This window comes from Populus nigra, chromosome 4 (genome assembly GCF_951802175.1).
Source record: "Populus nigra chromosome 4, ddPopNigr1.1, whole genome shotgun sequence".
In the NCBI taxonomy this organism is placed as follows: Eukaryota; Viridiplantae; Streptophyta; class Magnoliopsida; order Malpighiales; family Salicaceae; genus Populus; species Populus nigra.
The window spans coordinates 16,576,101-16,589,147 of NC_084855.1; the positions used below are offsets into that span (position 1 = coordinate 16,576,101).

Below are 13,047 nucleotides of genomic sequence, written 5' to 3' on the forward strand. Positions count from 1 at the left end.
TAGAAAACAATATCTTAATAACATTTTAATTAATTAAAATCCATAAGCCAATCTCAATAATTAGAAAACAATATCTTAATAACATTTTAATTAAGTAAAAAAATTCATAAGCTAATCTCAATCTACTTTCTTATGAGCATATCTAACTAAAGATGTTATTTAGAAAAGTCAAATTGATAATATTGCTTTTTGAATATTGTAAATATATATAAAAAATTATGTTTATGTGCACTTCAATGATAAAAAAAAACAATTTATAAGAGGTAATTGTATTTTAATATATTTGATATATAAGTATTTTAATAACCTAATATAACCTGGTTGATTTGACGAGTATAAAAACAACCTAACGATTCTCAATCAACCCGTATTAAATGATGAAATTGAAAAAAATCAATAAAAAAATAACCCGATTCAACTTAAATGAACTCGTTAAATCCATGATACTGATCATGAGACTATAATAATCTTATAAAAAATAAAAAAAAATAAAGAAAAAATAAAGAAAAAAAAAACTAGTGAAAAAATATTATTACAATAAATAATATTTTTATAAGACATGTAGGAATAATTTTTTTTTAAAAAAGTAAAATAATATTTTATTTAGCACTCCTTGTAACATGTAAAATAAACGTAGAAGAGCGAAAATAATATTTGTTTTTTTTTTTAGCTCTTAATTAAGCGTATGCATTGGATATGCTCTGATGCTCGCCTCTTTTTGTCCCCTCTCTCCCACCGTAGTCTTCAATTCCGAAAAATAAAATAAAATAAAAGCTAACACCATCACTGACCCAACACTACCACGAAAACAAAATCAAAAGCTAAAAGAGAGGATGGATAAGATAGAGCACCAAACTGTAGCGACAAATGGCATAAACATGCACATAGCATCAATTGGTACAGGCCCAGTAATCCTATTCCTCCATGGCTTCCCTGAGCTCTGGTACTCATGGAGACACCAGCTCCTTTCTCTCTCCTCCCTTGGATACCGTTGCATAGCCCCTGACCTTCGTGGTTACGGTGATACTGACGCGCCGAAGAATGCTAGAGAGTACACAATATTCCACATCGTGGGCGACCTTGTAGGGTTGATAGACTCTCTGGGCATTGATAAGGTATTTTTGGTGGGCCATGATTGGGGGGCAACGGTGGCTTGGTATTTTTGCTTGTTGAGGCCTGACAGAATTAAGGCCTTGGTCAACATGAGTGTTGTGTTTCAACCCAGGAATCCACACAAGAGTTCTGTTCAGATAAGCAGAGAATTATTTGGTGATGATTTTTATATCTGCAGGTTTCAGGTTTGTGAATATTTTTTTAAAATATATTTGATTTTTTTTCCCAGCTTGGAAGCTTCTTCTCTATGGTTTTATTATGTTATTTTGGCTGGTATTCAATTCTTTTTTCTTTTTATTTTTATTAATGGCTTTGGTGTTAAAGGTTAATCTGGTATTTATTCAATTATATTTTTATTCTTGTTTGGTGGTTTGTTGATAACAAATGTTACACATATGTTTCATGTAATTGGGTTAGAATAGAATCGCTTTATTGATTTGATAGTTTTTAAAGTGGGAGTTTTGAGCTGTAGTGTCATTAACTGGATTCATATTTGGAATATTATGGTTGTACCTAACTTTAGCAGTCGTTAGATTCTTATCATGCCCTTAATGCTATTGCTGTCCTTGGATTCTGGTCTTTAAAGTTGAGTTCTATGTAGTAAAGCAACTCAGTGACCCAGCACAGAGTGAAAAGTAGAGTGGAAAGCTAGTGTCATCTTGACCCTCATGTGAGAAAAAGAAATTTGGACTCTAAGCATATGGTTTCAGACCTCACATTTATAATCCTGCTGACCACCCATGCTAGGTTGCTAAACGGTTTTAATATCTAGACTAGAAGAGGTGTGGCAAAAACTGTCATTTTCTTAGTTCAGTAGTCATTTTCCGAGTTTGAAGTTTCTGACATGGTTAAAGGATCCAATGCATGTTATTGCATATAATTGTGAAAATATCTGTGTATCAGACTTCACTAGAATTGCATTTGCAAATTCAAACACGTTACACATTTCATACTCCGGAGTTGTCTGAAATAAGGATTTCTCTTACCCCATTTCTTGCTCTTTGAAAATTTAAGTGCTAAAAGTTTTATAAAGGCTTTACTGAGAATTATCTTGGACATATAGCCTTCTGGAGCACTACTCTTATCATGATATAGTATACATCACCTGATATTCAGTTGTCTTCTTTAGTTGCTGTTCATGGTTCTGTCTTCTGATTTAACCATCAGAAAAGTTGCAAAAATTGTGATGCAGGAACCTGGAGAGGTTGAAGAAGACTTCGCTCAAATGGATACTGCAAGTATAATTACAAGATTTCTGACCTCTCGTGATCCAAAGCCGCCTTGTATACCTAAAGAAGTAGGATTCAGAGGTATACCTGACAATCCAAATTTGCCTTCTTGGCTGTCGGAAAAAGACATCAACTATTATGCTGGGAAATTCAATCAGACAGGCTTCACTGGAGGATTGAACTACTATCGATGCTTGGACCTGTATGTCTACTTATTCTTTTTATTGACTTTTATACAAATATATGTGAAACAACTCTATGACATTAAGATTCTTGTGCATTCTCATTGTAATTAGACACTTCGCTTGATGCAGGATTAATCTTCCATGTCTTTGTTTGGTGCACAAATCGATTTCACCTCTAATTCAATAACTTTGTTAGTCTCAGCAGAGCAATCAATTTCTTTCACTGTTTCTACTTGCATGTTTTGAACAATTTTTTGTGTTGGCATAGACTTTTGCATTCTGGATTAAGTGACGAGGTTTAAACTGCTGAAGGCATCATAAGTTGCAACTTCATTTCTTGAAGGAATTGATTTCCTCGATTCAATTTTTGTTGCTTGTTGCAGAAACTGGGAGCTGATGGCAGCTTGGACTGGGTTACAAATTAAAGTACCCGTTAAGTTTATCGTGGGTGATGTGGACCTTACCTATCATATTCCTGGAGTTAAAGAATACATAAGCAAAGGTGGCTTGAAAAAATATGTTCCCTTCTTGCAAGAAGTAGTTGTAATGGAAGGAGTAGCTCACTTTCTCAACCAAGAAAAGCCAGAGGAAGTTAGCGAACATATATACGATTTCATCAAGAAGTTTTAATCAGCAGTGATATCTCATGCATGCTTCTTTCAAGTTCTTAATCTGCAAGGCTTGATTGTTTGCTTTGACTGGACGTCATGCTCAACTCGACGGGGTGGCCTTAAAGTTAGCACATAGGTTGTACAAAATAAATAAGCTGACAGTGAATTAAACCACCGGTTCCTGATGAGTTACTGTATCCCATAACAGGATTATTATACTCTTGGACTTTTCTGTCTCTTTTTCATCTCATCTAGAAATAATTTCACGCATTACACATTGGTAAGACGGCCGCAAGCATAGGGTCGTCGGGTGATTGAGGGTCATCATAACCAGAAAATTAATTTTTGCTGACACAAGTATTGTGCTCGTGCGAGATTTTCTGTGTTCTTCCGGTTTTAGCTTCTAGTCGTATTGCTAGCAGTAAATTAACATTAAGCATTTTACTATAGCAATGGTGAAATGTGAAGTTCTTTTTTATTTTGGTCCTCAAGTTTTAAGGAATTTTGTTTTAGATTTTTTTTAATTTTATCCTTCAATATTAAGTTTACCAGGTATTGGATTTTATAAAAAAAATTATTTGCTTTTTATGGAGTTGTTATGTTCTCATGATCTGAATCACAAGTTTTGCGAGTTAGTAAGGTTGATTTTTTTTTAATTGATTTTTTTTTAATTTCATCATTTAATATTAATTTGATTGAGAATTGAACTTTATATATATATTTTTTAATTTTCTATAAAGTTATTTCAATCTCTTAGTATTGGTTATGAGTTTCACGAGTTAGTCATGTTTACTCAAGTTATTGAATGTCATGCTCAACTCGACGGGGTGGCCTTAAAGTTAGCACATAGGTTGTACCAAATAAATAAGCTAACAATGAATTAAACCATCAATTCCCGAGTTAGTCATGTTTACACAATTTATTAAATGTCATGCTCAACTCGGCAGGGTGGCCTTAAAGTTAGCACATAGGCTGTACCAAATAAATAAGCTAACAATGAATTAAACCATCAATTCCTGATGAGTAACAATTCCTGATGAGTTACTGTATCCCATAATAGAATTATTATACTTTTAGAATGTTCTGTCTTTTTTTTATTATAATATAAATTAAAAGGCATCAGTTTTTTACTATACCAAAGAATATTATACACTTTCTCACAATTCACCATGGATTCAAGCAGTGTATTTTTTTTCACTTTAGTCCTTAAACTTTTATTTTACGTGATTTGGACTTTAAAAGTCTAAATTAGCCTATATTTTTTTAGGAGGGAAGATTGAATTGAAAGTTAAGGGATTGAAGTGAAAATCTTGAGTAATATGGGGGGCAAGTTGAAAGTTTCATTGAAATATTTATTTTAATCCCTTGATTTTTTTTAGGTATCAGGTGACTAGTCCCTTAAATTTCAAGACAATAAATTTTAGTACCAAACTTTATTTTCCTTTTTTTTTAGTCCTTTTATGTTGGGAGGAGAGAGAAAGTGATCGTTGAGAAGATTTTGGCTACCAAAACGGTTAATTTTTGTGTCAAAAGGTTTCATATGATAAGGGGGGTTACGTTTAGGTGTTTTTTTTTCCTTTGAAAACATCTAAAATAACATATCTAAGATCAGGAAGAATTTTTTTCGAGTGGATTTTGGGTTTTAGGGCAATTTATTAGCTTTTTGGTGGCTATGGATTGATTTAACAAGGTTTCTAGGGTGTTTTGTTGGTATTTTGGATCAAAAATTAGTTGAAAATGGGATTTTAGGTGAAAAAACAAAGGACCTTGTTTTTCCAACCATCATAGTGGCCAAATTCTGGGTTGGAGTAGGTAACGTGTTAGTTTTTGGGCTCGGTGTTGGGCTTGGCTAACCAGGCCCATAAGAGCCTAGCCTGATTCTTTTTTTATATTTTTTTCAGTTTAAAAAAAAATAATGTATTATTTGTGTATATTTTTTCAAACAAATTTTTGTTTATGTTTTAATTAGATTGTGATTATTTTTAAATGATATTGGGTGTATTTAGTTTTTAGAGAGGTAGGTATGATTCATCTATAGTTTTTTTTTAATTTTATATAGATTAATTTTTTTTTAATATTGATTTTTTTATAAGATTTTTTATATGTGCAGTCTTGCATTGTCTTTTTTTTTTTAATTATTGTTCAATAAATTTGATGTGTTTATGTACAACATTGCATTGTTTTTTATAATTATTGTTCAATAAATTTTATGTATATGTCAGTTTATATTATAAATTTTATGTGTTTTTCTATTATAAATTTATTTTGATAGAGGAATTTATTAAACATGACCAGGTAAATTAACCGTGTTGCAATGTTAGGTAAATTACCTTGCATTGTCTATTATAAGTTTTTTGATTTACATCTAAGAGATTTTTTGATGTGTGTGTGTGTGTGTGTGTATTATACAGAATCTAGTGGAGAAAACTATTTGGCCAATGCTTGCCCAAAAAAATTTAAAGGCTTTAGGTGCTTTTAGGTTGCTTTCTCTTGGGGGGGGGGGGACTTTACCTTCTAAGACGAGTGTTTGAGGTATGTATCATATTCCTTTTATACATTGAGTCCACGCATATATGGATATATAAAATGTTTTTGAAGACACTTAACTAAGTTATTCAAGTCCTTGCAATAACAAGAAGTTGACAAGTGTTTGTTACTTTTACTTGCTAATTTTACAAAAGGTATTGTAAATTCAAGACAGTTTAAGTAACATTCTCTTTTTTTTTTATCATGCCACCTTTTGTTTTGAATTTCTCAAACAATACCTATGTTAGATTGATGTCCCTTTACATTTTACAATTTAATTCTTATATAAAATTCAAGACAGTTTAAGTAAGTTTTTTTCATGTTACTTATCTGATGCTTAAAATTCAAATCATATACCTTTTAATGTTACTAGCTCTTAATAGTATACTTAAAAAACATTTTTTTTCTTTCAATTATCTCACAATTAACAGCAGCACGTGTTTCTAAAAATAACTCACGGCAACACGTGAGCAACCGATTTAGTCTCATCTAGAAATAGTTTCACGTATTATACATAGGTAAGACGGACAACAAGCATAGGGTCTTCGAGTGATTGAGGGCCATCATAACTAGAAAATTAATTTTGGCAGACATTAGAATTGTGCTTGTGCAAGACTTTCTAAGTTCTTCCGGTTTTAGCTTCTGTTCGTATTACTAACAGTAAATTAACATTAACCATTTTACTATAGCAATGGTGAAATGTGAAGTTCTTTTTTATTTTGGTCCTTAAATTTTAAGGATTTTATTATTTTTAATTTTTATTTAATTTTATCCTTTAACATTAAATTTTTTAGGTATTAGATTTATAATTTTTTTTGATTTACTTTCTATGGAGTTATCACAGTCTCATGACTCGGGTCGTGACTTTTAACGGCTAGTCATGTTGACTCGGGTTATTTTTTGTCCTTTTTTAATTAATTTTTTTCTCAACTCCTTCCTTCAACATTTAATTGATTGTGAATTAAGCTTTATAATTGTTTTTTATTTGCTTTTTATAGAGTTATCATGTTCTCATAATACGGGTCATGAGTTTTGTGAGATAACCAGGTTGACTTGTTTTTTTAATTGATTTTATTTTTTATTTCATCATTCAATATTGGTTTGATTGAGAATTGGACTTTATAATTTTATTTATTTATTTTCTATAGAGTTATTTCAGTTTCCTAACCTGGGTCGCGAATTTCACGGGTTATGTAAACCCTCGGTTATAATTTTTCTGGGTATTTAAAAGATGAGAAATTTAACCAATAGTAAAATGGCTTAAATTAAATTAAAGAAAACTAATCAAGATAAAAATAGTGAAATTAATGAAATGAAAAGTGAATATAGTACTAAATCATTGAAAAGAAAAACATTTGTGAGGACAAAATAAATACGTAAGATCAAGAGAGGTCAATATTCAAATAACAGAAGGTTGGGAGTTTACGTATAAATGATAAAAAAGGATGGGGATAAATGTGCAATTAACAAGATGTTAGAACTATAAATATCATTCTATTTTCTCTCTTGGAGGGACTGGCAAGAGTAAGAGAGAGTTTAGAGAGAGGCTGGAGAGAAGATATATTGATGGTAAATCAACCGACAGCTATAACTCCACCTCCACTGTTGGATCAGCACGATATTTGGGTATGTTGTTCTCATCCATGTCGTGTACATTTTCACCGTAGGGATTTTCTATATCAATCCCCGTTTGAGAGATATCGAGGGAGGAAAATATTTGGGAAAATACACTTATGGACAGTCTTCTTTGCTATCTGTTTTCTCCTTCTGCCACCGTTGGATTAGGCTATAACTTGGATATGTTGTTCTTCCTGACTTTTTCTAGATTTTGAACGGTGGAGATCTGAAACAAACATTTGGTATAGAAGTTGTGTATTTCGCACAGTAGGTCTGCAAGTTTGAGGTCAGTTCGGTTAAACCCATATTTCTGGAAATTTCACCATTTGATGAAGTTAATATTTGGATATGTTATACTCATAATAATGCATTATAACTTGATAGTATAGATTGTTTGGAATATTATTCATTTGTTATTTATGGTTTATAGGAACTGTGTCAAGGATTATGTTTAGAAGAATATTGTTCGGAAAGTTTGTAAAATCGGCAAGAATGTTTTATTTTGACGTTAAGAGGGAAGATTGAAATAAATAAGATAAATTGGCTCTTATAAAGATATTTTTTTTACAGTCATAAACGATATGTGATATGACCAGGGGATTAAGATTATAGAGAAAAAGTTAAATTGTGGATGTTGTGTGTAAATGGAAAGGTTGATAAATCTGGACAAATTCATCTCCTAACTTTTGGAGAGAATTCGAGTAGAAGAATGAGAGAATTAAGATCAAGTGGATGTTGTCTGTCAACCGAGATTGGGTCTTGACAGACCCTGTGGGGTAGTGTTTTTTTATGAGCAATTTTAACTACCTCAAAGGCAGAACTGGGTTATCCAATAGCTCTGATACCAACTTTAATAGCCCGGCTTTTACAGGTTAGCTGTGTATACTTAAGTTATTTTTTGTTGTGTTTTAAATATATTTTTTTTCAACTTTATCCTTCAACATTTAATTAATTGAAAATTGTATTATATGAGGTTATCCTGGTCTCATGCCCTGAGTCATGAGTTTGTTCGGTTGACTCGGGTGTTTTTTTTTAATTTCATCCTTCAACATTATCCTGGTCTCATGATCCAAGTTTGGTAGATTAACTCATGACTCAACTCATTCTTTTAGTTGAATTTTGTTTTCAATGTTATCATTCAACATTGAGTTGATTGAGAATTGAGTTTAATATTTTTTTTATTTGCCTTCAATAGGGTTAGTAGGGTCTCATGATCTGGGTAATAGATTTAACAGATTAACTTGAATTGATCAGAACTGATTTAATATATTGTCGTTTTAATATTTAAAAAAAGATATTGCTTTGATTTTTTTTAATCAAACTATATTTTTATTAGTCGTCTGGGTTGTCTTTGAACCTGCCAAGTCAACCAAGTCATATTAGGTTAATCTCATGTAGTTTAAATATTTTTCTACTATAAAACACTTTAACTACACCTGAATATTTTTTTTTACATTAAAATAATTGATCCAACCCATAGCATAGCGCGAAAAATAATCCAATCAATTGCTATTATAGAGAGCTCTACTTGTCAAAGATAGGAGTTTTTCTCTTTGTTACGCCTATGTCTTTATAATTTTAAGTGTCTTATTCAAGATTTAGGGATCAACATTACAAAATATACTAAAATGTATAGGTATTTAACTATAGCAATTTGTTCTCAAACTTTTTTTTTTCAATTACCAAGTTAATGATCATTTTTTTTATAATTTGTTAAAGAAGGAAAATTAAAAAAAAAAGGGTGAAAGTGTAAAACAAGGAGAAATCACATGAACAATCTCAAATTCACACAAAACAATACTTTTTAGTTCACCTACTTTTCTTTTTTCTCCATTTCAGTCCCTTTATTTTTTAGAATTTTACTTTGATTCAAAAGTCCATTTATTCATCTTTTAGGCCCTATATTTGAGAGATGAGAGAGAAACTTGTTGAAAAACAACAAAGGAGAAAGAAATTTATTAATTGGCCAAATTCCAACTACTAAAAATTATGATCTTGGCATCAATGAGTTTCTATTCTTAGAAAGAGTTCGAAAAAGATGGTTTTTTCTTTAAATATACCAGAAAAAGTAGATCGAAATCCATTTAATTGTGTTTTATTCATTTGATTTTCACTTTTATGGTGATTTTGGGGTGTTATAGGGTTGGTAAGTATTATTTTTTCAAGGTTTATATTGTGTTTTGAAGGTGTTTTCAAGTAAAAATGAGCTGAAAATTGAGTTTTTAATGTCCAAAAACTTGGATCCGGTTTTTCGATCACTAAAGGTGCCTATAAAATAGACTTGTTGGCCTACTTTAAAAAACAAGAAAAGAAAAAGGAGTGGATGACCTGAGATAAATACTCTAGCTGCGATCCTAAGTTTTTTGGTTAAGGCCAAGCACATGGGCTTGGCCCATCAGCGCGTTGCCTCTTCTTCCTTTTTTGTTTTAACCTTTTCCATTCCATTAATTGTTTCTTTTAAATTATATTTTTTTAAATAGTGATTAATTTTTAATATTTTTTTAGTTACATGATATTTCAAAAAAAATAGTATGATTGGGCTTGAATTGTTTTCCTCTTATATTTTATATGAATTAGCTATATTTGTTATTAACAACAACTAGCTACTAAGATAAAATGAATAAAAAAAAAATTAAATAAAAAAAGATAGTTGGTGAAAAACATTTGCAAGTGCATATATCTTTTATTTCAGCTATAAAGATTAGCTTCCCGCTTTAATATTTAATTAATATTAATAACTATTTTTATTTATCAGCTCATATATCTCTTTATTAATTCTATAAAGCATAAATAACATCTTTTTATTTTTTTAATTAAAAAATTATTATACATGAAAACATATTCATAAAGTAATTATTTTATCCTTTTTATGTTTTGATCTTGATGTCATCCACTTCCATTCAACAAAAGAAGTTTCATTAAGGCGTTTTCAGACCTTCATCTTACTGTAAAAGTAAATCGAGGTTGTGAGAGACTTTATTTCCGATTTGATTTTGTATTTTTGGACCAATTTAGGATGTTATGAATTGAGAAATTGATTTATTAACATTATAAGGATGTTTATTAAGTGTTGTTAGGTAAAAATAAATTGAAATATAGATTTTTGAGTCCAAAAAAATCAAGCTTGATTTTTCAACCATCGAAATAGTTGTAAAAAATTAGGAAAGTAGTCGATGATTATTACTCATATATTTTTTAATACACATATGACATGATAATGAAAACATTATTTTTTTAATTTTCTTTTACAATTATGATAATTCACAAATATTAATCAATTTATAATAAACTAATTTCCAAAAAAGGAATTGCATTAATAGGATAAAAGATGTTGTACATTAATAGGTAAATATGTTTTGATGAATTATAATATATTAAAACATGATCATAATGTAATTATTTTTTGTTCTTTTTACATCCAAATCTTTATGTTAACAAATTTCATATTATGAGAGGAGTTTTATTGAAGTGTTTTTAGAAATTCATTTTACCAAAGAAAATAAATTGAGGTTGAAAGATTTTTTTTTTCCTATTTGATTTTGTGTTTATGGATTAATTTAGAGGTGTTTTGAATTGAAAAATTAATTTATTGATATTATAAGGGTGTTTATTAGATTTTTTAGATAAAAATAAGTTGAAAGATGGATTTTTTGGTCCAAAAAACTCAAATTCGATTTTCAATCACTGTAACGGTGGGTGAAAAATAAGAAAACAGACAATGAGTATTATTCATATATTTTTTATAATACATATGCAACATAATAATAAAAGCATTATTTTTTTTAAATTTGCTTTTATAATTATGATTAGGGAAAATTACATCAAGTCTCCTATAGTTTAGTCATATTTTTCACTTTGCCTACATGATTTTTAAAATTATACTTTATATCTTATAGTTTATAGGTTGTATAGAACTTTACATTCGCACAAAAAAATGACCAAAAGTTGAAGTTATTTACAAAATTGCCATTTTGTTTTAACTAATAACTAAAAAAAACTGTGCTATGTTAAAATAAAGAAATTTCCACTCTTCTTTTCTTTGCCAAACATAAAACCTTAGCCGCTAACCTCTACTATACTTGTCGGAATCTGGCCACCCAAACCTAAAAATAAATTGGATTATAAAATCAATTTACATATCTAAATTTAAATCTCTTGAATTCTTAACACTTTTTTAATCCACAATTAAAAGACAATTAGGTCCTCTAAGATGTAGCTGACACTTCTTAAATTTCTTAAAGAAACAATATAGAGAGAGTGTAATTCAAAATTTGTAAAACTATTAGACTAGTGAGTAATGATGTTTTAGTTTATCATAATAATGCATGCCAAACATAAAAATATTTTCAAGAAAAGCCTAGAGTTCATATAAGTTTAAATCTATAAGCATGCAACTCATGACAAAAATGCATTCAACAAAACATAATAATAAAGAGCTAGTATGCAAATTAAGCATATATCCAAACTTACAATCGATATTAATTCAAAGCCTTAGCATGCATACTAATAATAAAAATATTTATACTTAAAAAAAAAAAGAGTACTACCTTATTGAAGCGCTTTAAAGTAATGAGACTTTTGTTGTTATCAATGATGAATCATTTATTCTTAAGGCTTTTCTTTAAATATTTTCAAGAAAAGCCTAGAGTTCATATAAGTTTAAATCTATAAGCATGCAACTCATGACAAACATGCATTCAACAAAACATAATAATAAAGAGTTAGTATGCAAATTAAGCATATATCCAAACTTACAATCGATATTAATTCAAAGCCTTAGCATGCATACTAATAATAACAATATTTATGCTTAAAAAAAAGAGTACTACCTTATTGAAGCACTTAAGAATAAATATTTTCATTGAATGATTCATAGGGTCTTTATAGCCCATAAGTCTTGTTCTTTTGTGGAGAAGAGGGACTAGAGTGTTATATTACCCTGATAACATTAATGAGAGAAAAATTATCATTGATACATGCATTAAAAATAGATAAATATCCCTTACACATCATTAATACAGGATAAGTGGCATGTCCTTTTAAAAACTTTTACACACCTAAAGGTGTATAGAGATGAATAGCATTGACATTAACATTTTATGTTAAGGGTGATGAGGGAAAGAAAAAAAAAATAGAGTCATACAGCTTAATAATAGGACTAAATAGATCATTAGTTGTACATCTATCTGGGCTTGGTGAGATGTTGGTCTAACAGTTCGTCAGACCTACATGTACTTGGGTTCAGCGCATAGCTGAGCCTAGGAATTGTTAGGTCCAACTGCTCATCAGACCTACATGTACGTGAGTTCAGCGCGTAGTCTGAGTTCAGGGATTGTTGGGTCTGACAACTCATCAGACCCACATATACGTGAGCTCGGCACGTGGCTGATCTATGAGATTGTTGGATCCAACAATTTACCAAAATCACATGTACATGGGTTTAGAACATAGTTGACCCTAGAGATTGTTAGGTCTGCCAATTCATCAGACCTATATATATATATAGGTTCAATACATAGATGAGCCCATAAAGATTGGGTCATTATCCTATATTTAAGCATGGATTTTAAGTAAAACAACATGTATAAAACATATTGATACCTCAACTAGTCTTGTAAATGAATTGGTGAGTTTTGTCTACCAATGTATTGTTTAACATTTTCTAGTTCCACTAGTTCCCTTAAATCATTTTCAAATCTTGCTAGAAGTAGACAAATAGGTGAATAGTTTCATTAATCTCACTCTAATGTAATCAATCATTTGAAA

General features: G+C 30.1%; 1 protein-coding gene across 1 annotated transcript; it reads left to right on the plus strand.

Annotated features, from left to right (window-relative positions):
- The first annotated feature begins 697 nt into the window (after positions 1 to 697).
- LOC133690519 (uncharacterized) lies at positions 698 to 3,411 on the plus strand. The gene is made up of 3 exons (XM_062110744.1): positions 698 to 1,298; positions 2,306 to 2,544; positions 2,911 to 3,411. The coding sequence occupies exons 1-3, from the start codon at positions 834 to 836 to the stop codon at positions 3,155 to 3,157; spliced, it is 951 nt and encodes a 316-aa protein (XP_061966728.1). The 5' UTR covers positions 698 to 833; the 3' UTR covers positions 3,158 to 3,411.
- The last annotated feature ends 9,636 nt before the right edge of the window (positions 3,412 to 13,047 follow it).

Coding starts and splice junctions, on each gene's coding strand:
- LOC133690519 (XM_062110744.1), top strand. CDS start 834: ATGGATAAGATAGAGCACCAAACTGTAGCGACAAATGGCATAAACATG. Junction 1,299..2,305: donor TTTATATCTGCAGGTTTCAG/GTTTGTGAATAT, acceptor ATTGTGATGCAG/GAACCTGGAGAGGTTGAAGA. Junction 2,545..2,910: donor TACTATCGATGCTTGGACCT/GTATGTCTACTT, acceptor TGCTTGTTGCAG/AAACTGGGAGCTGATGGCAG.